At 49.6% G+C, this 27,605-nt stretch overlaps 1 protein-coding gene across 1 annotated transcript; it reads right to left on the bottom strand.

The window, feature by feature from the left end:
- si:ch73-281f12.4 (Ras-associating and dilute domain-containing protein-like) lies at window positions 1-27,436 on the bottom strand. The gene is made up of 16 exons (XM_048245099.1): window positions 26,483-27,436; window positions 25,525-25,863; window positions 24,687-24,922; window positions 22,653-23,011; window positions 19,886-20,587; window positions 19,673-19,710; window positions 18,093-18,319; window positions 17,440-17,552; window positions 13,476-13,695; window positions 12,864-13,036; window positions 8,788-8,932; window positions 6,922-7,091; window positions 6,210-6,579; window positions 2,756-2,880; window positions 1,041-1,180; window positions 1-329 (listed from the first exon to the last, which is right to left on the bottom strand). Exons 1-16 carry the CDS (start codon window positions 26,608-26,610, stop codon window positions 230-232), a joined length of 3,585 nt encoding a protein of 1,194 aa, XP_048101056.1. The 5' UTR covers window positions 26,611-27,436; the 3' UTR covers window positions 1-229.
- Window positions 27,437-27,605: the final 169 nt, after the last annotated feature.

Raw genomic sequence — 27,605 nt, 5'->3', positions numbered from 1 at the left:
CTTCAGGGCTGTTCGGACTTCTCAGTTTTTTTGGTGTAAGAGATGCATGCTTTTTTTTTTTTAGAACACAGGAACATGAAAAAAAACGGATGAACACAGAAAGAGAGTCTCTTTTTTTGTAGACTGAGAAGGAGCCTGTCCCAGTCAGAAAAGCCACGGTTATTCCTTTACAGGCTTTCGGAGGCCTCAGCTGCCTCATGTCCATTTAGTGCGTGCTGTTCACGTTGTTTCAGCACTTTGCCATGGCGCTCCTGCCACTGGACCGGGCCTCCGTCTTGGCCACCAGTAACCGGAGCGAGTTTCCAGACGTCCGGATCAGCTCTCTGCCGCTGCTCGTCCCAGACAAGATATAAAAAAAAAAAAAAATATATATATAAGATATGGATTCAAATAGATAAGACCAGATATGAGACATTTTACACTGACCAAAATCTGTTTACTATTAGACAACGTCAACAGATGTTTCAACAATTACCACTATTTCCCACTATAGCACTAGACGTACATTATTCTCTTGTGTGCCTGTGCCTTTTGTGTGTGTGTGTGTGTGGTAGTGTGTGTGTGTGTGTGTGTGTGTGTGTGTGCGTGCGTGCATGCGTATGTGTGTGTGTGTGGTGGTAGTGTGTGTGTGGTAGTGTGTGTGTGTGTGTGTGTGTGCGTGCGTGCATGCGTATGTGTGTGTGTGTGGTGGTAGTGTGTGTGTGTGTGTGGTAGTGTGTGTGTGTATATGAGTATATGTGTGTGTGTATGTGTATACGCGTATGTGTGTGTGTGTGTGTGTGTGTGCGTATATGTGTGCATGTATATGTGTGTGTGTGTGTGGTAGTAGTGTGTGGTTGTGTGTGTGTGTGTGTGTGTGTATGTATGTGTGTGTGTGTGTGCATGCGTATGTGTGTGGTAGTGTGTGTGTGTATGTGTATGAGTATATGTGTGTGTATGTGTGTGTGTGCGCGCATGCGTATATGTGTGCATGTATATGTATGTATGTATGTATGTGTGTGTGTGTGTGTGTGTGTGTGTATGTGAGTACCACCACTCACGTGTGGTAGTCCATGCCCACCAGGCTCACTCCGTTCACTGCCAGGATGCGATCGCCCAGTCGCAGCTTCTGGCACCGTGCAGCGGGGGAGTCGGGCACCACGGACTTGATGAAAATGCCCTTTATCTTCAGGGGCGTTTTCTGTTAGGGCCACAAATGAACACAAGCAGGTGATTAGGTTAGGGGCTGAGGTCGCAAAGCAAATCCAAACTGGTGCGGGCTTGGCTGTATCCTCTTGGCTACCTGAGGAAGGTCCTGTTGGTCAAACATCTAACCAGAGAGAGGAAGGAAGGAAGGGGATTTGGGATCCTGCATGGGGTTTGTGAGTTGTTTTTAAACATATGATTTTCTTTACCAGAGCGACAAAAAAAACTTTAACTTCAAGGTGGCCATAAGGTTGTAATTTGACCACTCACTGGAGTTTAAAGCCCCATTGCAAACAACAAAAGAGAAAACAAAAGCCAAAAAACGAAACAACAATAAACACACCAGATGACTGAATGTAACCTGACAATGTTGAGTGTGTGTGTGTGTGTGTGTGAGAGTGTGTGTGAGAGTGAGAGAGAGTGTTGAGTGTGTGTGCGCTGACAATAGCTGTGTCTCATGTTGATGTGCCCTGAGCGCTCGATCCTCTGGTTTCTTGTCGCACCACTGAGACATGCTCTGGGGAGGGGACCTGGAATCTGCCCACTCTGAAGTGGCCCCCTTCAACATGTGCGCTTCAAAATGAGCTCTGGCAGAGGACACGTCCAGCAAAATTAATCTGCACCCCCACCATCATGATGTTTTGTGTAAAACAACGCTTCCACCCACACACACCATTTAGAAACCAATACCCCCCACCTTTAAAAAATAAAAATAACCACATGTGTGCAAACTTACTTAGGCAGCAAAAACACTATTAAAAGGACCTGATACCACTCAAGGGGATTGACAAAGAGGTCCCTGTTTTAAACACATGTTTAAATAGGATGTTGCAAGGCCAATAGAGGGGGTGCTGAGCTGTTAAGTGGGCCACAGAATGCAATGCACCAGAGAACATTTGCACAGCTGTTTAACTGAGAAGCATATGTGGGGGGAGATGGTTTAATGTCTCAAAGTGAGATATTAAGTCCCTTGAAAGATTTAAACATTCAAATTCCTAGTTTCCCTACACTCCTTCTCCATCCAAGAGAAACATGATTATTCTAGATTTAGTCGGAGATGTGCTGTGTGGTATCACCCAGGCATTATGTGAAAAACAGAGAGGTCTGACTCATCCGCTGAACATCACACAGCCCAGAAAGAACCATTTGTAGCTATGGAAACAAAACTTTCATGGGAGGAATGACAATTAACAGCCAGCATGCTCTGCAGGGTTAAGTAGGAATAATAATGGCCTACTAATCAAAACCCAAACCATGACTGTTCTCTCTAAACATGTCATGGCAGAAAAGATTACTGTTCTAGCAGCACTCACTTTACTGACATGAAGAAACAAACACTGAAGATGAATAATGGAAGAGAGTCTAGAAAACTGCAAGATGGGGGACGAGCGTCACACACACACACACCAGGATTGTGCAAAATTCCAGAATTTAATTGAAAATGGCTCTTAAAATCCAATTCAAATCTTGAATTTCACTTGCATTTCAATTGAGGTAGCAAACAGGAAGCAGAATTGAAATTCGTATTGTGCACAAACCTGGCACACACACACACACACAGTGTTGTTACCATGCCATCCACGAGGGCGAGCCCAAGGCCGTGGGGCCCTCTTGTCAGCTCCACGGTGAACACCTCCTCCCTGTCCTCTTCATCCTCCTCCTCCTCTCTGCTCCCCTTCTGCTGGTCTCCAGCACCTGTTAAGGGGGAAGCAGAGAGCTGAAGAACCAGTTCCAGCACACACACACACACAGTTACATGACTCCTCTGCGGTGCGGTGCGGAGCGGCACACTAGGCTGTGTGTTGCTGCTGTGACGCTGTGAGGTGGCTGTGGTTTTGTCTCCACTCCCGGTGGAAGTCACATGCTCATCCAGCGGACACCGTGGCTTTCGGTTCCCCTCTTCAGGTCGGGGATTTGAGTTGAGCATGGGGATGGAGTGCAAACTGTGGTGTGCGGGGGTTCACCACAGGAGAGATTGGGAAATGGGAATGAGAGGCCATGGTGTGTTTTTTGACCACATATCTTTTTATCAACTGACAAAAGTACTGTGTAGGAAAAATAAGATGACTAGATAATAATGCTGATCGGAATGTGCTGGAACTGTTGATGTGAATTGAATGTGTTGATAATGGAACTGTTTAGACTAAAATAGTTTAACAGCACTGTTGTCATCATACTTTTATCAACTGAAAAAAGTACTGTGTAAGAAAACTAAGATGGTCAGATGATAATGATGACTAATGGAACTAAAATAGTTTAAAAGCACTGTTGTCATACTTGAAATCTTCACCAGCAGTGACAGCTGGGGCCCTTTAGGGCAGGAATCTGAACATCAGCTGAGACCTGTGAAGCTCTGAGGGCCAGCATTACTCAGGACACACAACTACATCATCTACTCTCCACAGCAGGACCCTTATCACCCACCCACCCCCTTAACAGAAATCGCTGCCCTGTCATAACACACTCACACAAACACACGGTTTGTTCCAAACAGCTCCAAACTTTGACCCTCGACCCCATCCTCAAACTCCCCCCTCCCCTCCCCAGTCCCCAGCTCCATGTGCAGGAGCGGCCCAGGACAATGGCGGTCCCGATTAAGATTCCGCGCGCCAACCCAACTGTAAATTCCCATGACGGTTCATCCGCTGCTCCTTTCTCTCCGGACATCACCACCACGCCGCTAGTCCCGGCTCGAGATTATAGGATTAGTGCCCAGCTACCAAAATAGCGTGACGCGTTTCAGACCCGCCGCCCCACAGAGTTCAGCACGACTGTTTGGCAGGGCACCACCATGTGCGTGCGTGTGTGTGTGTGTATGTGTGTGTGCGTGTGTGTGTGTAAGAGACCTATCAACAACAATAAACTGTGGACGGTAGCCAGGATTGGCTGAAGTAAGTCAGGTCGAGGCCTCTATATTTTGACTTGTGACTTTTGGCTCTCGCTAAATGTCCATGTGTCCTGTGGGTGTTGGATGTGGACACAGCTGAAGTTTATGCTAAAGTAAAAAAAAAAGGAGTGCTAATCCCTTGTGAAACTGCTCTGGGAAAATAACTGCTTTTAGGGTGCTAAGAGTTTTAAAGTGAAACAAAAGTGTATCATGTGCTGGGAATGGGAACGTGTGTGTGTGTGTGTGTGCGGTTATAAGCCCCACCTAATTGAGAAGAATTAAACAATTCAGCTACTGCCTAAGGTAATATAGCTAATTCTGGCCCTAAGCTGCCTCCCCTCCTGACACTATTTAAACAGAAAACAGGTCCTCATCAATCAGTGTGACACTCCCAGACTCAACCCTGTACGCCTGTGAGCAGCGGAGACTGCCTCCACTCACTCTGATAGAGACTAATTGGCCTGGCCTTTTCCTTCTGAACTTTCCCTTGACCTTTTTAAGACACTGGCTGAGGAGGAGACGGCCCCCGAGTCCATAAAGTTCTGGGCTTGCCTGTGGTGTGTGTGTGTGTGTGTGTGTGTGTGTGTGTGTGTGTGTGTGTGTGTCTTGAGAGAGGGACAAAAGAAGCGGCACTGAGGAGGAAGTAGCCTTCGCTTTGAACCTGGAAACCACCCTGCGGAGGGAGGGAGGGAAAACGGCCGAGACACAGTCAGGCTCGGCAGGTCTGCCCCAAGACAAATTAAAAAAGATGAAAGAGCCAGGAGAGAGAAAGAGAGAGGGAGAGACAGAGAGAGGGAGAGAGTGAGAGAGAGGGAGAGACAGAGAGAGGGAGAGAGAGGGGGATGTAAGGGAGGACTGGAGAGACAAAAGACAGAGTAAAAGTAGAGATGGAAAGGGAGGTGAATAGTGGGGAGGATGAGAGGAGGAGGAGGAGGAGGAGGAGGAGGAGAGAGCGAGTGCCATGCACTAAATCTTGCTCATCTTAAGTTCAATTCCTCCCGTCCTAAGCTGCTGGGTCTGGTCTGAGTCAGGCGAGTTGCCCACCCACTCCAAAGCTGAGCTAATCAGAGCGCTCGGCAGCAGGGCAATAAAGCAGGGCAGACAGGGGAAGGGCAGGAGTGCTGGGGGCGTACAAGCAGACGCTGGGATTGGTGCTCTCTGCATCAGCAACACCAAAGTCACTCTCATTAGGATCATTTAATCAGATCCGTGTGTGAAACAAAAGCTCGGGCTTAGGCTCTACCTCCCCGCACCACCAAAAATACACACACAAGCATGCTGACCGATGCCAACAAACACTTCTTCCTGCAGTCCAAAGGACTAGATTTAACAGTATGAATGCTCTCTTGCTTCGGTAAATTAGTGGCAAAAGTCTGATATGTTGGGGACTCTTAGTAAAGGATCCTGTAGCTCAGCTCACTGAAACAGAAAAGCAAAAGAGCGGTTGTATGGTACAGTAAATGGTAAATAGACTGCACCCACACACACTGATGGCGGAGGTTGCCATGCAAGGCGCCAACCAGCACATCGGGAACAGTTCAGGGTTCAGTGTCTTGCTCAAGAACACTTTGACAGAGTCAGAGGGAGACAAACTCAAACAAACAATCTTTACAATTACTGAACGACTCCTCTACCTCCTAAGCCACCACCGCTCCATCAATCAGTATCAATCAATCACCGCACGTCTCAATCAATTCTCCAGGAATCCCTCCATAATTACATGGCTATGGAGTTCAAAGTATGTGGGAAGTTGTGGAAAAGCAGTACTCCCAAATAAAACTAAATACAGACTAATAGTATATACTGATGATGGATACCTACAGGACCTTTCAAATATATACTCTGCAGCCTACATTGTTTTGCTAACGGCTACCTTGATGAAATCGGGACAGGGGTCAAGAGCCACATGTGTGACGAATGAAACTTTATAAGGGCGCCCCACATTTAAACAGTATAAAGTAGTAAAGTATGAAATAGGATGTGGGTCGGATTGGGATTCATTTGTAACCAGAAACCAGTGTTAGCAGGGGCCATCCTCCCCTCCCTGCCCTCCCTGTGGCGAGTGGCCCTGTCTGGGCCAGGTGGTCAGGGGAGCGAGGTGGGCAGTGGGTGGTGGTGGTGGTGGAGGTAACATTACCTTTGCGGTGGCTAGCGTTGTTGTGCTGGGCCCCATCCTGCAGGCTGGCCTCCAGCTCGGCCTGCTCCATGTTCTGCGGCGTGTTGGGCGGTGTGAGCAGGCAGGACGGGTCCAGCGCCAGGCTCTTGTGGATGCCCAGGCCGGCCTCGCCCGGCAGGCTGCTCTGGAGCTCCAGGCTCTTCAGCTTCTGGGTGAGCAGGCCGGCCTCGCACGAGCTCAGATCGCTGTGGGAGCCGCGCCTCTGCGAGTCCAGCGTGCCCCGCGACAGCGCTCGCCGGTGGGCCTCCGACCAGGACGACGGGGACGAAGGGATGGACGTCTGAGACTCGGTGACGGAGGGGGAGGTCAGTGACTGGTGCCCGTCTGCAGTCTGGGAGAGACAAGAGCGACGTTAATCAAACCAAGATTTAAACCACACGTTAAAGATCACCTCAGAGCTGAAGTCAGAAACCTCCCACGACACCAAGACAGCTGAAACCTCTTGTGGGACTAGACTCCATTTCCTGTGCTGCTTTTCCCAGACAGGGTTAAATTTTAGAAAAAATATTCCCATCTACTGTAATCTCATTCCAGACCCCAGCATAGTCCTAAACTAACCTTAATCCTCATCATGTGTGTGTGTGTGTGCGTGTGTGTGTACGTGTGCGTGTGTGTGTGTGTGTGTGTGCGTGTGTGTGTGTGTGTGCATGTGCGTGTGAGTGTGTTTGCTTACCTGTGAGCTGACGGGAGTGTCGTCTACAGGGAGGGTACGGAGGAACTCCTGCATCCTCTCCAGCTGTCTGAAGAGCCCCTGGTCCACCACAGGCTTGCCCAGCTCCAGGTGGAAGCTGTGGCTGGGCAGGATGAGGGGAGGGTGGTTGTCAAAACTCTCCAGGATGTCACCTGGAACAGGAGAGATTAAATGCCATTTACAGAGAGATCTATAGGGCAGACTAAAGGGTTCTTTACACCTGTAATTAATGAAGCATCCCACTATTTGGCATATTATCGCCATGGGTATGTATTACCCTGTCCTAATCTAAAGATGGCGTGCATAATGTGAGCAGGACTCAAATCCATGTCAGCCAGCCTCTGTAGCTCTTTAATTAATTAAGACCAAAATGAAGCCCTTCCAGGAAGGTTCTTCATGCATAGCTTTCTAATAGACCCATGTCGTGAACCTCTTTCAGGTTCTTGCCTTGTGTGTTTGTTATAGACCCAAATGAAGCCCTTTCAAAAGGTCCAGGTTCTTTGAAGGGTCTCAGCATACACAACACCATTCAGCACCACATGAGGTTGGACTTGTTTTCAAGATCACTCCAATGAGAGGACTCGACTGGGCCAAGGGTCCTGTTAGGTAACTCAATCTCAAGGAAAGAGTTTACCAATGACAGCAGTCCCGGTCGCTGCCCGAGGTCAGGGCTATTTTATTGGCAGATCTACAAAGTTGTGCTGGGGATCACCGACTCCCGCTGACAAAGGCAGGGGACAGGTCAGCCAAGGCACAGATGACGGAGCACACAGGGAGGTTATTCAGGGCGGCGTGGCAGGAACACTCAGAGCACACACGCACATGCCAGGCATCCCGGGGGGTTGAGATTGACAGAGGGAGAGAGAGAGAAAGAGAGACAGAGAGAAAGACAAGGAAAAGGGGAGAGAGAAAGAGGGAGAGAAAGACAGAAAGAAAGATGAGAGAGAGGGAATAAGATACACTGAGAGAGGTTGATGGACAGAGAAGAGGGAGAGAGAGAGACAGAAAGAAAGACAAGGGAGAGGGAGTGAGAGAGAAAGACAAGGGACAGGGAGAGAAGGAAAAAAGAGATACACAGAGGGGTAGATGGACAGAGAAGTGGTGGGCGTTAAAAAGAAGGGATAAAGTAAAGAAAGAGAGAGAGCAACAAACGAGATGGATGCTGGGGGGTTACAGCAGTGAGTCACAGTGAGATCGGAGATCTAATGCCAATCTGTTCAGTGAGGGTAACGCAAGGGCACAGCCTGAGCTGCCCCGTGCAGAAACACGCCCATTAACCCTGGTGTCCAGGCCACGCCATGCCAGGGCTCTCAGCCACACTGGTGACTCCAAAGCTGGCGTGCTCAATGCCACCTCCTCCACCTGCAGCACCACAGGCAGAGGCTGCCTGACGTAGATTAGAGTCCTGTTCACATCACGCAAGTCATCTTTAGATTAGGACAGGGTAATACTTGACAATACTATGCCAATCAGAGCCATTGATGATATGTTTATGCTGGATTACAACGAGTGTACTGAGCAGTTAGTTATATAATGATGAATGGTTATGTGCCTACCAACACAGACAAAAGGAGAATTCTACACACATAGAGAGTGTTTGTGTGTGTGAGTGTAGGTGTGAGATGGTGAGTGTGTTTGTGAGTGAGTGGACATGACAGAACAATAAATAAGCGTGCGTGTTTATCTGTTATAATTTGAGACAGGGTGAGGTGAGGCGTGGTGTGTGTGTGAGATGGTGAGTGTGTTTGTGAGTGAGTGGACATATCCGTTAGTATTTGAGACAGGGTGAGGTGAGGCGTGGTGTGTGTGTGTGTGTGTGTGTGTGTGTGTGTGAGGGGCAGTGCTCACTGGTTCGGAGCGCGGCCTCGGCGTCGTCCGGCGTGGGGCTCCAGCTGGAGGGGCAGCTCCTGCCGGGGTTGTACTCCCGCAGCATGTGGTGCAGCTGCGCCGGGTTCAGGTGCAGGAACTCGGCCCTCAGGGATGTCCAGGACGCCTGTAGTCACACACACACACGCACGCACACACATACAAAAGAGACACAAACACAAACCTTTCAAATATACACTTCGAACACAATTGGAACACACAGAATGAGGATCAGAACACTGGGGAGTTGAACAAGACAGGAAGTTCAACCATACAGCAGTAAGAACAAATGAGTACAGCCCAGTGAATTTAGTTAAGACAGCACAGAATGGAAATAGGTATTTGATGACAAGACACTGCATTTCCAGACTGTTTGATGGGCTCTCTTGGGCTTTCTTAAATTGCCTGAAACAGAGTGAGAAATGAGCGCAATTTTCTACCAATAAGATTACTTCCACTCACGGGCCTCTTGCGCTTAAATATCTCCCCACATTTATCTGTAATTGGAGGCTTCTTTGCGTCGTTCCGTGGAGTGATTGTATGACAAATGGGTTGGGAAAGAAGACTCGAGGAATGAATGTGCTGTCTGTCGTGTGGAGGAACGGCACCGCAGTCAGTAATGGACTCCTCTGGCAAGACTCTCTTCTGAGAGCCTCTCTAGGTCTCTCTCTTGCCTATCATTTTCTATACATCAGACACAGACATAAGCACACACACACGATGATCACCCTCTAGCTCGTTCTTCATTAGTCTCATTCTACCCCCCCTCTCTCACACACACACACACACACTAGGCAGTCTCCCTTCAATAGCCACCTATCTAAGTGCACAGCTAGCCTATCATTAGTGTGTGTGTGTGTGTGTGCGTGCAGCAGCGTTTGTGTATGGTAAAGGAGAAACCGAGCTCTGACTGCAGTGGGCTGGCACGTCACCCAGCAAGCCAGCCAGCCAGGGGCCATGGAGAGGCCTACGCTCATCAGCGCCTCCAACCAACCCCACCCCAAACCCCCAGAGTGGAAAAACCCCTGCTGAGGGAGCCTGTGGAGGAGGTCTCCAGGCATCGGAGTGTGTGGAAAGTAGGCTAGGCCTCATAAGTCATCAGCTGTCACACTATCAAGTCTGCCTGATCTTAACTGGCCTTAGTTGAACTGAGTGTGCTCCACCTTTTCTGGTGCAGCAGAGCTAATATAATGAGTGATGAGCCTCAAACTAAAAAAAAACAAAAACAAATAGTGTCAGACAAGCTAGATTTACTTTATTCAAAACAGCTGAGGGTACAAGCATCTACCACTAATCGAGCATCTACTAATGTAAAAATACACAGTCATTATAAACAGTCATTATGTCTGACGTCTAAAGGGAATCCGTTAGTTTGCCGTGACTAGAGCCTTGACTGACTTCTGCTCAATCGGATTAAAGATGATTGTGCAAACTTAGCCCATCAGCGATGATGGCACTCATCGGCAGAATCACAATCGCATCAGGGTGTGGCCCCTTGTCACCTGACGACCGAGAGGAGAAAGCGTAACCCCTTTTTGGCCACTATTCCCTGACTTCATGTTATGAGGATGACGGTTTTGTTTGTTTGATTTTTGTTTTGTCTTTGTGTTTACTAAAAACCTAATAAAAAGTTAATCACAAAAAAAAAAAGAAAAGACCACTAAGTATGAGCTAATGCTGCAGGGAGGGCAGGCGTAGCCCACTGGAGCCAGCCTCAGAGGAGGCCCTGCAGCTGCCATGACTCAGATCGTGCCTCGAGGAGTCTTTCAAAAGAGGAAGATGCTGACAGAGGAAATGATCATTCTTTGTGTGTCGTCCTTGCACGTCGTCTGCGTCTTTTCTTTCTTCTGAAAGCAAGAACCACAAAGTTGAGAGGAACAGAAACAATGGAGATGGAGGGAGGGAACGATAGGGACGGGATGGTCACCAGATGAGTCGCTGATGAGAACAAGGAGTCTCTGCGTCTTCTGGGAACTACTTCTCTTGCTCACCCCCATCTCCCCTCTCTTTCTCTCTGTTTCTTTCCCATCTGTTGCACTCTCTAGAAAATTGCATCGAATCGAGGATTTGGAGAATCGTGACACCCCTAATAAGGACAGCTCACAGCAGGTGGGGAGGAATTAAAAAAAAAAGCGGATCCCCACTGGCTGTCCTTCTGTCTTTGGTGTGACTCAGTAATGGGTTTAGCAGGAGTTAGAGTCAAAGCTCATTTGAAAGACGACAACACCAAAGCGTAACGTAGCGTAATGTAGTGAAACTAACCCTTGATCTTCTCAATGACACCAACATGCAGCCTCTCTGAACAGAAAACAGCATTAGGCCATATGGGCCTACCATGTCCCAGTGTAGCAGCAGTGAGATCAGCAGCACACAAAGCATTCAACAATAACACATTCCTACATCCATGTGCTGCTTGTTATTCTCTAAACATAACCCCTGATGGTTGTAACCACACAAGATTGGCCCAAAGAGCTGACTGGACCTCTACTTTGTTGAAACACAGTGTGGCCTACCATACACAATCCATCCCCACCTCTCCCAGACAGACCTTATCTAAGAGACTCCCCCCACCTGCTCAGCTCGTCTTATCAACAGCTGCCCTCTCTCGGGGGGAAAACAGCTGCCCTCTCTCTCCCTACTCGCTCATATCTCATGGGAAAGAGCCTTGGGTTTGGTGTGCAGGCTGGCTCCTTTGTTTGGCGCTGTTTGGATGGGAGCGAGAGTACCTCTCCAAGTGTCAGGGCTTTTTATGGCCTTAAGTGCCCTCATGAAGCCAGACAGGCCTCTACTTCACACAAGTCAAATAGAGGGAGGGAGAGAGGGAGAGAGAGAGAGAGAGGGAAAGAGGGAGAGAGTGAGTGAGAGAGTAAGAGAGAGGGAAAGAGAGAGTGAGTGAGAGAGTAAGAGAGGAGGGAGACAGAGAGAGAGAGATATATGAGTAAGTGAGTGAGCGGGGAAGAGAAGGAGAGAGAGTAAATAGAGAGACTTTCTTCTCTGGATTACAGCAGTACTGCTCTTAAGGAGGGATTAACTTCTGACTGCCGCAAGTCTTCCAAGGTGCTTCCATCAACACCAGGCCACTCCACACGACGCGGCAGCTACCGACTGGCCTCGGACTACTGGCCACTGGCACCTCACAGAGTTCCTGGTGTGCACTAAAGTGTGAAGGTGTTTAATAACCAACCAGGAGAGTGGTGAGGTCATCCGCCTTCATCTCACGCTCACTGCAGTTTTATGGGACCCTGTGAAGTAGCGTTGCTCCATAAACCAGCTGTCGGCTGGGACTGTTTACCCAGTGAGGACTGTCCACAGCAATCTGTAGTTTTTTTCATTATAGGCGTACCCTAATTGGACCAAGTTGTGGGTGAGCTATGTAGGTGTAAAAATAGTTAAGACTAGGGAGACATGAAGCAGGCTTGTATTAGATCACCGAGTCATTAAGACAGATGACTGAAACAGATACCCGACAACGCCTGGCATGTTTGTATAATGTGGGGCGTGTGCAGGGGTGGGTTGGGGTGGGATGGGGTGACCTGAGGCTAAGATATGAGGTGATTTTAACGTCTGACAGACTGGAGGCGTGAACGAGACATCACAAAAACAAACACACACACACACACATACACACACGCGCACACACACTTTTCCTGCCTTCTTATCACTCCTCCATCTGACATAATGTAAGCCATGACTCATACATTCCTGGCTTCTGTACTTGGCTTTTTTTCCCTTTTTCCGATGGCATCCTGATGATGCTTATGCTCGCGCATCACAATCACACGGCCGCTGCCGTTTCCCAGAGGAGAGACAGAAACCCAGTTGGTGGGGGGTTTGGTGGATGATGTAAGGGGTCATTAAGGTTGATTTAGTTCTCTGGGTTCTGCTGAATGTTCTCTTCTCAGTGCCGTGGCGGGATTTGGGATTTGACTAATGCTTCACGGCTGGTCGGTCTAAGAAGGGGCATTTAAAAGTGTGTGTGAGTGTAAAGGGGCCAGAGCTTTGGGGCTTTGAAGTGTGTGTGTGTGTGTGTGTGTGTTGAGGGCCAAGGGATAGCAGACCTGAAGGAGGTTCTCCTTGGGGGTGGCCAGCAGGTTGACGGCGGAGGAGAGCTTCTGGAAGAATTCGGCAGCAAGGTCCCCCAATCCGATCCCCTGAATCCAGTCCATGAGGAGGTCCAGGTTGGCACGGATCTGAACCCCGCGGGACCACTGGTAGAACCCACCCCCAGAACCTGGAGAACCGAAGACAAACAATCAGCCACCAAAATTCCTCTCAAAAGAATGCACAAAAAAAAACAACAAAAAAAACACACATGGACTCCTCTCAAGTACTAGGTCATGATGTAACCCAACCTGTATGCTTCCTTAAGAGAGATAGAGAGTATAGCCAAGCATTAGCCAAACATTTCCTCAGACGTAGCCAAGAGGAGCGTGGAACGCTTCAAAAGGTAACCACATTGTTTATATTACGCCTGTTGGACCGTTCCCACCATACAGAAAAGAAAACCCACTTCCCCAAGCATCCCCCCAGACATAGCCAAGAGGAATAACAGATAAGATCACACCTATGGGAGGATTCCCATCATAACAAAAACAAAGCTCCCTTTCTCTGTATTAAATGTGTCTTTTGTTTTTCTCTTTTCCCCTTGTGACTGGCGGAGGGCTGTTCACCTCTCTCCATGAGCGTGTTGAAGAGCGAGGCGTTGGTGAAGAAGAAAAGGTAGGCCAGCAGCTGCGAGGAGATCTGCCCGTGCACCTGGAAGGCCTGCAGCAGCTGCAGCGCCCCCTGCAGGACCTCCAGCACGGCGCTCACGCCCGCCGGCACCCGCAGCGCGCCGCTCTCCGAGAACGGGTTGCTGTCCAGCAGCCCCGGCAGCGTCGCGTACATGCTCTAGGGACGGACAAGAGGGGGATGGTGGAGAGGGTCATAGGAGAGACAGAGAGAAAGAAAGAAAGGAAGAAAGAAAGAAAGAAATAGATAGTGAAGACAGAGGGAACAAAGAGAGGGAAGGGGAGACATATAATAATAATAATACGTTTTAACATTCTGACAGGAACAAATGAAAACTGATTATGTGCGAATACATAAGACAGGAGTCTCCAGTTTCATAGGATGGTGAACGTGACAGTGGAATCCTTTGGAAAATACCAAACGAGTGACTGGGAGACAACTCCTTCACACCTTTTCAATGGTCAGACACCACCTCCCTCAGCGCAACACCGGACGGGACGAGACAGGATAATACCTCAGCTCCTACATGACCAGGAGCACAGACTGGGACAGGAACAGCGCTCACAGCTCAGGAATGCCGGAACCTTCTCTGGGCTCCCTACTGGATCCCTGAATTGACCAGCATATCTCTTTCTCTCGCTCTCTGTCTTTTCTCTCTCTCTCTCGGGACAGGAAGGGCCAATGTGACCTACAGTAACTCCAAAGCTGGCAGTCCCGTCTCACTCTCGGGAGGAACAGGAGGAGGCTGGGAAACAAAGGGCACCCCTGACAACCCCCCCCCCCCCCCCCCCCGCACGCACAGGCAGACTCCACTCCTATGACTGGAGCTCTTAGGGAAAGCCATGACGGTTGAATCCCACAACGCTGGCAAACTGAGCCTTTAAGGGACTAGAAGGAGATAAGGCCCTTCCTAAAAAGCACTCTCAACTCGGTTAAGCGGTGCAGAAACAGGACAGCAGGACGTGTCCCCTCCTATCCCATGATTCCAGACAGCCTTCCAGTACACTTCAGGTAATTCTCACAACAATGAAGATTAAAGGCATGATAGGCTAAGCTCGCTAGCCACAAACTTAATCCGTCTGTTTGGGTCGCTCTGTGAGAGGGAATGAATTGTAAGCCCTGACTTAGTTAGAAGCAAGACTGCCTCTGGGATCATTTCAATGAGATCTGATCCTGGTGTGTGTGTGTGTGTGTTTTCACAGACTACAGCGGATTCCTGGAAGCAGGAAATTCACTTTTTCTCCCAAAAGTGACAAACTGAGCATTGGGACAAAGACGAATGAGGACATAAAATAGGTCTTAAGTCAAGTCCTGACTTTGGCTAACAACTTGGACTTTAAAACTTCACATGAATAAATCCACATGGGCATTCACACACACACACAACAATAACAACAACCATATAATGGCTACATTTCCAAATCTCATTTCAGTTGCCAGAATGTCTGATCCCTACACTGAGGGGCAGTAAGTAAGCTACTTCCTGGCCAGGGCAGCCCTTGATCTTTAATGAGGCCAGTGTGTGGATACGACTAGGCTGATGAAAACCAGCACTCCGCACCGCAACGCACCACACCACTGACCTGGGGAGGGCAGACAGGGGGGACAGGCACCTCACTTGGGCAATACAGCTCCTTCTTCCCACTGTGTCCCCCAACACACACACACACACACTTTCTCTATCCCTTTCACACACACACAGTTTTTACCCTCCCTACAACAGGCGTTCCCCTTTCAGTCTTTCAGGGATGTGTCATCAATTCTCCTGTGTGTGTGGTGTGAGTGTGTGTGTGTGTGTGTATGTGTGTGTTTCTACACAAGAGCACCGCTGGTGACCTGCTGGAGGAACAGAAAGAATGGACTGAAACGCTCACGCCATTCTGGAAAACCTCTGAACCCATTCAGTCTGGGCCGGCCAGCGCAGCGGGCACCGGTCATGCCAGCTCACCCCAACGCCTCGCCGGCGGCTACTCTGAGGTGGTCTGGCCGCCAGAGTGCCAGGTTGCTGAACAAGAGACAAAAACAGAGCCCCGCGGGTTGGTGGCCATCTATTGAGCCACGTCTCCGGTGAACGCGAAGCCCGACACATTTGATGTCTCTTATTGTTAGTGCTGCCTGTGACCTCATCTATCAAAAGGGTGTTGTAACAGTTTCCTCCGAGCGTGCTCAGTGAATTTGTGCGTAGTGAATTCCATGCTTTCCAGTTACACTCTGTTCTTCCTTTCTGTGTCTTTCCATTTCAGCGTTGGCCATCACAAATTCCTCCACGGATGCCCATCTGTCCCTCTGCCAGTGGACGTGTCTTTTCCTGAGCAGGAAGCCGGGCCTGTGAGGGCAGTGTTCTGGTCCGACGCAGAGCAGCCTACAGCTGTTTCCCTACGGTGCTAGAGCCGGACCCACAAGTCCCCTTACCATGTGCGTGAGTGCGTGCGTGCTTTAAAAGTGTCCCCTGTGCAACTGGGACTAAGCTCTCTCTCTCAGCACTGGCCAACACAGCCACACCGTAGTGGCCTTAGCATTGTGTATTATGGCACTGACACACATCAAATGATAGCCAACTTATCTGTTCCAGTCAGGCGTTGCATAGGTACACGACTTGTCATCACCATACAACATACCCACTCTGGGGGGTGGTGGGTGTGGGGGGAGGGGTTTGCTAAGCCGGTCACAATGAGAAATTGTGACAGGCAGTGCGACCGGTTGGCCTTGATGGAGGAAACAGGAAAGTGAAACCCCAAAACAAACAGATCTCGGCACGCCACCAAAGAGTATAGAAGTAACAAGAGGCGAAACTCAATAGAACGTTCCATTGCAACAAACTTCTATACTCTTTGACGCCACACTCAGGGAAGCCAGTCGTCGGGGCCGCGGTTGCCATGGGGACGAGCCACCACACATGCTCCACCCAGGCCGCATCACAGACCAGTGTCTAGGAAAGGGGGGAATGGAAAGAAAAAGAAAACAGACCAGGGGAGAAGAAGAGCGCGGTTAGAGAGAGAGAGAGAGAGAGAGAGAGAACCAGAGCCAGAGAAGAATTATAGAAAGAATAGACGCCTGTGGATGAGAGAGAAGGATGGAGTGGAAGACAAGATGAAGAAGAAGAGAAGTGGGCACTCTGTGGTCTACAGAGGCTGTGATTGGCCAGCGCTTGGCGCCTCTTTTCCCTGGGCCTCATTGTGCAGCGGAATGCCTCGTATTGTTGTTTACAGTACCAATAAACAAGCCATTTTAAGAAGCCAAACACTATTCACATAAAGACATGCTCCAGAGTAGAATCTCATACAAAAACAAAAACAGCTGAAATATACGTGTCTAGAGAGAGCCCTACTCACTCTCACAATAGATGCCATGCAACGAACAGGAGAACTTTTGGTCTTGAAATGGTCTGAGCCCAAAGAAAATAGCTGGTTATTGTTTTTGGGAGAGAGAGATAGCATGTCAAAAACAAAGACACACACACACACACATGCAAGTGCGAACATGCAAACATGCACGCACACGCACACACACACAAAAGTATGAACATATGAACACACACACACACACAAAAGTATGAACACACACACACACACACACACACAGGTCTTTAGCTAAAAGCAGCATGGAAAATCTGTGTTTCCACTGGCTTGTTGGGACTGCTTCTCTGCTCTTGGCAGCCTGTGCAGGCAGAGGGAAGAATGGTGTTTACAGAAGTCTTACGTCCTGTCGCACTATTCCAGCATCTACAGAATGGGCTCCTTCGCCTTGTAGGGAAATAAAAAAGGCTACATCCGAAGGAGAGATTGAAACGGGAGGATACATTTGATTTGTGTGTGTGTGTCTGAGTGTGTGTGTGTGTGGGTGTGTTTGTGTTTGTGTTTGTGGGTGTGCAAGTGGGCATCATTAATAAGAAGCCATGCTTACTTTGGTGAGGTAATAGACACACTGTTGGAAGGTGAACATGATGACCTCCTCCAGCACGGTCATGGCCTCCTCGCTGGCCGTGCGGGTGGACAGGATCTGGGAGTCGGAGAGGCCTGGGGCAGCAGAAAAGGGTCAAGAGGTCAACCTGGTGCTGTTGACGCCGCTATACATTTTGATGGCCCATGAAAACGCAATCCAGCTGGGAGTTCCCCACACACAGTGGCCCGAAAATAGCCCAGTTCAGAAAAACATTCTATGAATATGCACTTTTTTCAAAGCTACAAAGCAGTTGAATACAATGTCCTGAACAACAAACTATTCCTTCCATTAAGCTCTATTGAGGATTGAGAATTATAAAGGGAATAATGTGGGTCTATGCTGATTAAATGGAAAAGTAGATGCTGTTCGTAACGGCCTAAAAAAGGTTTTGAAGTAGTACAAACTCCCAGTGGTATTCTTTTGTTGTTATTCTTTATTTGGATCCCTAATAGTTTCCACAAAGTAGTTGCTAATCTTCCTGGGTTCCACAGTACAAAATGATACTCAAGTAAAAGCACATGATAAAGACAATACATTAGGATCAATAAACAAGCTCACAAAAACAAAGAGACAAACAGAAAAGGGCGTTTAAGAGGCTGCTTTCTGACGGCTACCTGTGCCATGCTGGCCGTCCAGCTCGTCCTCCGTGTGCTCCTCCCCATCCCGCTGCTGGACGGTGGTCTGACCCCAGGGCAGCAGCAGGGGCACCTCATGCTGGATGAAGTGCAGCAGCTCGATGGAGTTGGCCATCCACAGCACCAGCGGCTGCAGGCCTGGGACCAGCTGGGTCATGCCCAGAGGACGCACCTCATCCGGCTCCTCCAGCCCCACGCTAGAGCGCCTACAGGAGGATACACACAACACAGAGTCCCATTTAACCACACCAACTGCCCCATTTAACCACACTAACTGCCCCATGTACCCTCACCAACTGCCCCATGTACCCTCACCAACTGCCCCATTTACCAACTGCCTCATGTACCCTCACCAACTGCCCCATGTACCCTCACCAACTGCCCCATGTACTCTCAGCAACTGCCCAATTTACCCTCACCAACTGCCCTATATACCCACCACACCAACTGCCCCATGTACCCTCACCAACTGCCCCATGTACTCTCAGCAACTGCCCAATTTACCCTCACCAACTGCCCTATATACCCACCCCACCAACTGCCCCATGTACCCTCACCAACTGCCCCATTTACCCTCACCAACTGCACAACAGATGCTAGACATAGAGCACACATGTTTTTAGCAGAGTGTAGCATAAGAACATTACAATATACTGCAACACTGCGATATGCTGGATTTAGACCACAGAGCTTTCGCATAGTAGAATCTCAAACACTATTCTATTCTATACAGAGCCCATCTCACAGGGACCCAACAACAAGAGCAGGTCAGTATAAAGCAATAAGCAAAAAACCAGCTTTATGCAATGTTGCTGCACACACTGGTCCTCACAGTAGCCACTGCATTAGCCACCTCACACTGCTGCAATTGCCTCATAAAACACGTCTTGTGACTGATTTTGGAGTTTGGTAATGCAATGGTGGAGTTTGGTAATGCAATGGTCACATGGCTTTCCCAGAGACCCGTTCCAGGGTTGCACAGTTACTCGACTGCGCAGGAAGAGCAGCTGGGCCCCTGCTGCGCGAGTGGAAATGCCTTCCCTCCCCACCGCAGACTGTTCGCCTCGGAGGTCATGTTTTAATCAACACTGCTGGACTGTTGAAGCCCAGTCTGAATAATGGAGACCATAATAGCCACCTCACATACACACACACACACACACAATCACGGAATTGTGGAGGGGGGTTTGGCACACAATCACGGTTTGTTTATGACTGCCTGAGCCCTGATGGTCATATTAGGGACAAAAATAGATAGAGGAGTTCCTATATTGACAACCTTTGTCACGTTCAGGAAGAGGAAATGAGAAGATGACATCATGAGCCATAGTCAGGGCTGCTTAGAGGACTTAAGATAAGCTGAGTAGATATCATGGTGGAACATTAACCTCAATTAACCCTTCAAATAAGTATCTGTGTTTCAGAGGGGCTCCAGCTTGCACTTAACTCTTGACTAAACTATGCTTGAGTAATTCTGCAATACAAGCTCACGTTGAAAACAAAATGGAATGCTTTACATGTCTGTGAAGATGAAAAGTCGGACATTAGAGCATGCATACCTGTCTGGTTGGATCACGGCTAATTCTTTGGTTCTCTCCTGTAAGGGGAAAAAATTAGATAAGATTCAATTTTATTGTTTAAGTGCATAACTTTACATGCTATTATCATCACAGAGGCCAGAAGGCCAGTGAGAGCCATGTGGGGACTGGTGGTGGAGTGGACTGGTCAGGAACTGTGGGGGAAAGAGTGCGAGACGGCTGGACCCAACTCACCCACATAGTCAGCTGGATCTGGCTGGCGATGCGCAACAGGAGCCGGCGGAGGTCAGCCATTTTGAAGTGGGCGGCGGAGTGCTGGACACACAGGCACAGCAGGAAGGCCGGCGTGAGCTTGGGCGTGTCGCCCACCGGCTCCACCGCCGCCAGGATCTCGTCCAGGAGCCGGTCCTCCTGCGGCAGCGCGTAGGCCAAGCAGAGCTCACGGCCCTCCAGGTCCCTCCAGCGCAGGATGGGCCGGCCGAACCGCCTCCTGCCCCCGTCGACACCACCGAAGGCCCTGCCCGCTTTCCCGGACCAGTCCGAGGCCTCGCTGCCCGGGCACAGCCAGGTGATCCAGGCCGGGGTGCGCGGAGCGTCGCCGGCCGTGGGGTCCTTGAACATGAAGAGGTAATGCTGACCCAGGCCTACCAGGTCGCCGGGGCTGAGGGGCGTCTCGTGCTTCAGGGGCACGCCGTTGTGGGTGACCGCCGCCCCCTGGAAGGGCTCCAGCAGGGTGAGCCCGGCGTGACCGCCCCCGCCGCCGTGACTCTCGCTGACGTCGGGGTCCTGGCGACGCACGCGGCAGTGCTGCGGCAGCACGTCCGGGGCGAAGAGCAGCACGTCCACCTTCAGACGCTCCTCGTCCTCGCCCTGCAGGTGCTCGCCGCAGCAACCCAACACACAGCTGCTCCCACTCATCAGGTAGATCACAAAGTCCTGGGGTGGGGTGGGGTGGGGTGAGGTGGAGAAGGAAGTAGGGGTGGGGTGAGGTGAGGTGGGGTGGGGTGAGGTGGGGTGGGGTGGGGGTGGGGTGTAGTGGAAGTAGGGGTGGGATGAGGTGAGGTGGGGTGGGGGGGGGGGGGGGGAGCACAGTCAGAACAGAGGCAGCACTGATATCAATCTACAGAGCACAGACACAGGGATCACTCTGCCCCATGTACCCAGAGCACAGACACAGGGATCACTCTGCCCAAAATCGGATATCTGGCTCCATTGGGTCCATAGTCTTGGGGCTCCTTTCTGTTGTTGGTCACAGTTGCCTTTCCATATGACTCATTCATTGTACTTTTTATGGTCAGCAGTGGAAATTTCCCTTTAAGACTCACAATAAGCAAAATATTTCCCAACACTAGGAACGCCAGAAACCTCTAACAATTACCTGTTGTGTCAATGAATAATCTGTTCTACAAACTGGGGAAGCAAACATTGCACATTTTATGGCACCATGACAGAAACAGGATGTTTTGACACGGACTAAATGTTTTTATATTCTCCTCTTTTTCCCAGGAGCACTGAGAACACAGGCGCGCACACACGCACACACACACACACACACACACACACACACACACACACACGACTCCTCAGGTGACCATCATAAAGTAGTGTCATTATTGCAGTACTGACTCTAGCATTACCCAGCAGTCACTGGCTCACGCTGCACTGCCCTCATCCAGCAGGTACGATACCTCCCCTCCATGAGCTCAGCCCAAATTACAGCCGGTCACTCTCCACTTGCCTCACTCCTCTGGAATGTTCACTGTATGTACACTACGGCCTCTGACAAAGGCTCCCAAGGACAACAAACATGACCAGATAATTAGGAGGAACAACAGGTTATTCAGTAACAGGAGGGCATTCACTTGGGTCTTATGGGAGGGGCAGGGGGGGCACGTTCCTATGGAACTGGACTAGCAACCTTGGATGGCCGAGCAAGAGCGCTGCACACTTACAGTTCATTAATATGAGCTACTGTGTCCACACTGGGCTACACGTGCTGCCCTGATCCCGACTGCTGGCTCGTTGCGAGGGACAAACAACATGTTTGGTGGATGCCCCCCCATCCTGTCCTATCCTGTCCCTCATCAATCCTGTTAAGGGCCAGCAGGTTCACCCCAGCCCCCCAGCAGAGGTGTTGGGGCCTGACTGGTCTGCTGGCATAGCAGGAACAAGCTGTGTGTGTCAGAGAGAGGGAGCTCTGTGGGTGTCAGTGTGGGTTGTTGTGTTCCGTGCTCTCCCGCTGGCCTGTAATCTGGGATATCTGCATGTTCATTAGAGAGTTGCAGCTCTGGCGCTAGAGCAGGCAGGACAGAATGTTCTTGCATACGTGTTCCACTAATGGACGGTTCCGCCATCGCATGAGACGCCCACCCCCCTCCCCCCTTCTTCCACTCCAGCGGGCAGGAGAGTGTCCAGAGGGAACTGGGGACATACTGGTCACCTGGTTCCCACATGGCTTTGTGTCTGCTTAAACACACACACATTCTCTCTCTCAGCCACACACACACATTCTGCAAAAAGGCCCCATGCCCTAACCTTAACAATAGCCTCCAACACGCTGGCAAACATACTACACACACACTTAAGTAGCCTTGGTTCAACAGCACCAGGGGATGTTCTCTTCCAGTTTAAACATAGATGTCCAATCCTACACATGCACCATATGCCAAAACAACCAGCATGCCAGCCAGCATGCCACCCACTCACTCCTGATCACACCGCCTGACCTGGGAGGCTTCAGATAACCTTGAGGGCACTTTAATTCGTTAATGGGATAGATCCCGATTACGGAGGACACTACCTCATCCACTAAAACGAAGTTATCTAACAAACACCATTCACAAGTTGGGAGGAACAAGAAGACTTAGTACACAACATTTCATTATTATACCTACATATTTTCAATGAATTGACTGAATTTCATGACTTTTCCCAGGCGTGGAAAGTGGGATTCTAAAACGTTTTCCAGGATTTCCATGAGGACTTCCCAAGGGTCGCTCACCTGTCTGTAGTTGTAGCCCTGCAGCAGCAGGAAGTAGGGGAAGTCGAATGGCGGGTGGACAGAGTACTGCGTGCTGTTGTCGTCACTGCTCTCCGTCTCCTCCTTTTCTGTGCGCAGGCTCCGCGCGTCCGCCTCGGACGGGCTCTCCGGTGGGCTGACCGCTGCCGCCGCGGTGGGGTCCTTTTGGCCCCCGATGGCCCGCCTGGCTCGGCCGGCCTCTTGGCCCATGGCCGACACGTCCATGTCGCTCAGGCTCCTCCAGATGGCCTGTCCATCGGCCTCGCCCTCGCTGCCGTCCACAAAGAGGGAGGTGACGCGGGAGCGGCCGTGCTGCAGCTTCCGTGCCTGGGCATTGAGGCCTGGAGAGAGAGAGGCCGCAGACAGACCACATCAACAGGGAGAAGACCAGGAGTACCACCAGGAGACACAAAACTACAATTTGGCAAACTTTGACTCTCCAACAGTGTTGGAGACTCGAACTCTTTCATTCATTTTATCAGACTGATGTAAGTACATTGTTTCAAATCCCACTTTTCCTTGTTTAGTGTCCCTGTACTCCAACTGGGCAATTTCCCATAGGGGATCAGTAAAGCATTCCATCTACCTACCTGTCTGACACTCAAAGACGTTGCAAATGGTGCAAACTTTAACCACATTATATGTTTTAACCTGATAATAGCTACATCGCTAATCATCAGGAACTTGCTGTATTGTCAATGAAGAGATGTTATACTGTTATATTAGTGCAGATTCTTTCGACTACATTCTATTACTCACATGGTCACATTCCGAACACTATACCAAAAGAGGGGGAATTGAGTGCATTCATGTCAATGGTAGGTCATGGCAGAGCACAAACAGGACGCCTGCAATCAGGGACAACTAGCCCAGCTCTGTTACCACAGGCATGGCCTTCACAACAATGGCCAGCTGACTGCGCACAAACCACAGGTGATTAAAGCCACAGCTATCAGGCCCACCTGTGTATCTGACTTGATAGCCCCCTTTCTGGACAGAGAAAGGCTTCCCAGCAGTTTGAAACTCAGTTCCCACACTCATCAAGGCCAAGTGATAGAAAGAAACGTCATTCAAGGGGCTATGTACAAAGCAAAACATTGAGGGATAAAAAGGTGAAAATACAGAGAGAGAGAGACAGTGAGAGGGAAAGAGAAGGGGGGGTGACCTGATAACACCTCCTAAGCAAACGGCAGTGGGACTTCATCAGTGCCAGGCCTGCCAAAGCGGGTTGAAAAAATAAAAGCTGAGGAGGAAATCCTGAGTGAAAGAACAAGAGGTGTTCTCTCTCTCTCTCTTTATCTCGCATGAGCAGGCGTTTGGGACTAGCCTGACGCCACACTCACTTGGCCCACCTCAGCCAGGGCCATTAAGTGGCCAGATCTGCTCTGCTCGGAGGCTGGGGTGGACCGAGTGGGTGTTGAGTGAGCGTGAGGGGCATGTTATCGCTGATGGAAGTGGGCGTTTGACTCGTTTTGCATTGTTTAAACTGCAATGAGGGCACTCGCTTTTTCCTCAAAAGTTGTGTTACACTCACACTGTCAAACACACACTCACACACACATACATGCAACAAGCCCCAAGCCAAAGTCAACAGGACCACCACACATTCCCCAGGCTTCAGGAAGCCAGCACCAGCGGAAAGATAAACACACTGTCGTGGGACACATTAAAGCGCGCACACACACACACACACACACTACACACACACTACACACACACACGTCTGTTGGAAAATACCTGACAGCCCCGACCAATAAAGTGCAATTATGAGGGGGCCTCTTACTTCCTGAACAGCCCAATTGTAGGGGACAATGACACAAGAGGATAAGAAGGTGTCACAATCTATTGAGAGTGCTCCCATTATCAGAGTTTAAAGGGAGTGCGTTAAAAAAGGCTGGTGTGGTTTGACGCAAGAGGAGCTCTGCTAATCCCCTAACCAGTGGCTTCTCTGCTGGGGCTCCATTTGGCATTTCAGTTGAACTCAGGTGGAGGGCCCAGACAGTCGAGGTGGCCTACCTGCAGTGACGTCGTCCGTGTCCCGGGCGCTGCGCTCTTCCACAGCGGACCTCTTCTGGATCTCAAAGCGTCTGGACAGTCCCTGCTTGGGCTTCCACAGCGCCTGCAGCATGAGCGGCCGCTCGTGCTCCCCCACCACCCGATAGCACTCCGTCTTCCACTGGTGGTCAGCGCCCGTCTGGCCAATCACGTCGCAGAGCACGTAGTCGGACGAGTCTTCTTTCTCCAGACTGTACCTGTTAGGGGGATTAGAGCAGCCAGAACGTGCTGGTCAGCGACAAGGCCTGCTTACATCAGGACCAGTGTGCTGAGCCAAGGCCCTCGCTGAGCACACTGTGATTTGAGGTTTCCCAAATGCAGCTCCAGGGAGTGCAGACTCAGACCATAACAAAGCTAAAGTTGCTCTTAAGTTTTGATAAGATGAATAAGCCTGATTGCACTGAGCAAACACATTCCGTTTTTTGTGCTCAATCATGTTTTAGACAAAGGACAAAGACAAATTCAGTGTTATGGAGGACCAAGCCTTAGAAATACCAGTCAAAGCAATGGATACAATATTGAATTTGAAAGTGAGTTCAAAGCCTTTGGCCTCACTCTCCCTTGCCAACAGCAAAGTCAGGCATTCAAAGGATGCAAGCCTGCTACTGTGGGGAGTGTGTAAGCACCAGAGCAATTAGGTATTCAGTGATTCGTTAAAAAGGCCACTTTCACATGAGCCCTTCAGGGAGCACACCCGGAGGACACACAACAAGTAGCAGCTGACCAGTTAAGACCTGAGCCAGGTTGACCCCCCGTGACATGTCCAGACTGTAGCCCAGTGCAGTGGCCGCTCTCTCACCTCTCCAGGGCCTCCTTAATGAGCTCCTTGGCACTGGAGCGGCTCGTGGCCAGCACGCTCTTGTAGTTGGCGCCCTGGCAGATGTCGCTGCCGAAGATCTTCAGGATGCCCGGAGCGGACATCTGGCTGGAGAGCTCGGCGGGGTCATCGGCGACCGGGTGGGGGTCGCTCCTGTCCCCTACTCCACCCAGGCTCCTGCTCCCGCCGTCCCGGAGCAGGGGACTGCGGTTGAACACGGTGGACAGCCGGTTGTTGTGGCGACGGATCTTGCTCTTGGCCGGCTGCCGCACGCCTGTGGAGCTCTCCACCGAGCGCGTGGTGCTGTCAGACGTGTTGGACCTGAGAGAGAGACGGGGGGAGAGGGATGGAGGGAGAGAGCAGGGGAAGAGAGAGATAGCAGTTGAGGCCTAAAAGCTTGGTGGCGTGTGTCTGCACAGTGTTCTGTCTGACTTTCTGCATCATCTCTGTCCATCTCCCCTTAAAAGCATTCCATCATGGGACAGTAGATAGACCCACACACAAACTCAAGTCAACAGCACCACATATTATGCATAAATTACCATTTAAGACCTCTATAGGAGAGACCAATGGGAGAAGACAAATCCAAAAACTATCAGGTTGCCTCTACAGTATTTCAAATATGAAGCTGACAACTCCTAGAGTTCCATGGCGTGTGGTACATAGACACATGTGGTACATAGACTTGACATGTCAAGCATGATAATGAGTATTATTCATGTTGAAACTAGAGCAGGTGTACATCTAATTGCCCATCTAATATTAAAATCTAACACAAGATCAATGATCAAGTGCATTTCGAGTTCCACTGCAAAACGACAAACTGACACTGCCGCAGAATGGTTTATACTGTAATGTTTGACGCAATTAGGGATCCACAGTTCTATTATGCTGTGGTGCCCTGATATGTACAAACTTAATTAACTAATCTTGAACTTACTGTAAGGAGCCATTGCTTGACTTTCTTCCGAGCTTGGCCAGGCGTCTCTTCGGTGAGCGGATCAACAAACCCACAGGAAAACTGAGTGCCTGTTTGGCGATGTGGTTACTCCGTTCCTCTGAAATCATGTTAACTTGTTGAGGTGATAACTGCGTTCACTTATTTGCTTTAACTATTTTAGGACGCAAGTGCTGTCTCTTGTAAAGACAAATAAAACCTATTGACAAAATGCCAGCTTGAGAGCGTAAAACAGTTTTGCCGAAGAACCATATCTGTTGAGACGGCTAACGTTATATTCCCATTTGCACGCGGACTCTCCCATAGTAACGTTATGCCCAAGGCTGTGTTATCCAAATTGATTTTGTTAGTCCCTGATACATCCAGGCATCGATGAGGATGAAATAAGTCCGTTTCTTGCTGAAAAGAAACAGCCCATAGCCAGTAACAACAGCAAACTACAATAACATTCAGAAACTGTAAGTTTGAAGTTAAGAAATTTGAAGACTTGTTCCTCTTGAGAGTGGGCTACTTGTAAAGTTAGCCAAGTCACAGTTGCACGTCTTCAACGAAGGCACGTTTTCGTAGATGCCTCAGATCTTTCCATCACGTAATATTGATGAACAAAATCAATACATCTCCTTTGTATAGAATGTACAGGGATGGTTTAAAATATTTTGTAATTTATAGCCGTCACAAAATTTCCACCCATTCGGAGCCGGGTCATCCAGCGTCAACAGTCAATCTCAGCCTGCTCTGAATCTGACTGGGACGCTTTTGAAAAGTTGCGAGTAGCGGGCTGAGACCCTGACGTCATTCTAGAACGGGAGGAGACAACTTGACGGGCAGTCGCGGGGAAGTGTGTGATGCGTTGGTTATGTTGTAATTCAGTAACAAAAACGTAAGCAAGCAAAACATAAGCAAAAACGTTAGTTATTGTTAATCAATATTGTATCAGTTCCACTGAACAAGATAGAAACCCTGAGCACAAGTGTGAATCGATAACTTTAAACACCGGTGTCCGTAGGAAATCTTTTGCGAATTATTAGTAGTTGAGCGGGTCAAATATTAGGCTACAGGTCAATATTGTTGTCTATAAGTTAGGCTACTTCTGTGCTAAAAATAA

The sequence above is a fragment of the Alosa alosa genome, chromosome 6, assembly GCF_017589495.1.
Source record: "Alosa alosa isolate M-15738 ecotype Scorff River chromosome 6, AALO_Geno_1.1, whole genome shotgun sequence".
Taxonomy (NCBI): domain Eukaryota; kingdom Metazoa; phylum Chordata; class Actinopteri; order Clupeiformes; family Clupeidae; genus Alosa; species Alosa alosa.
The sequence above is the reverse complement of the archived record's forward strand: the minus strand, read 5'-3'. Positions and strand labels throughout refer to the sequence as shown.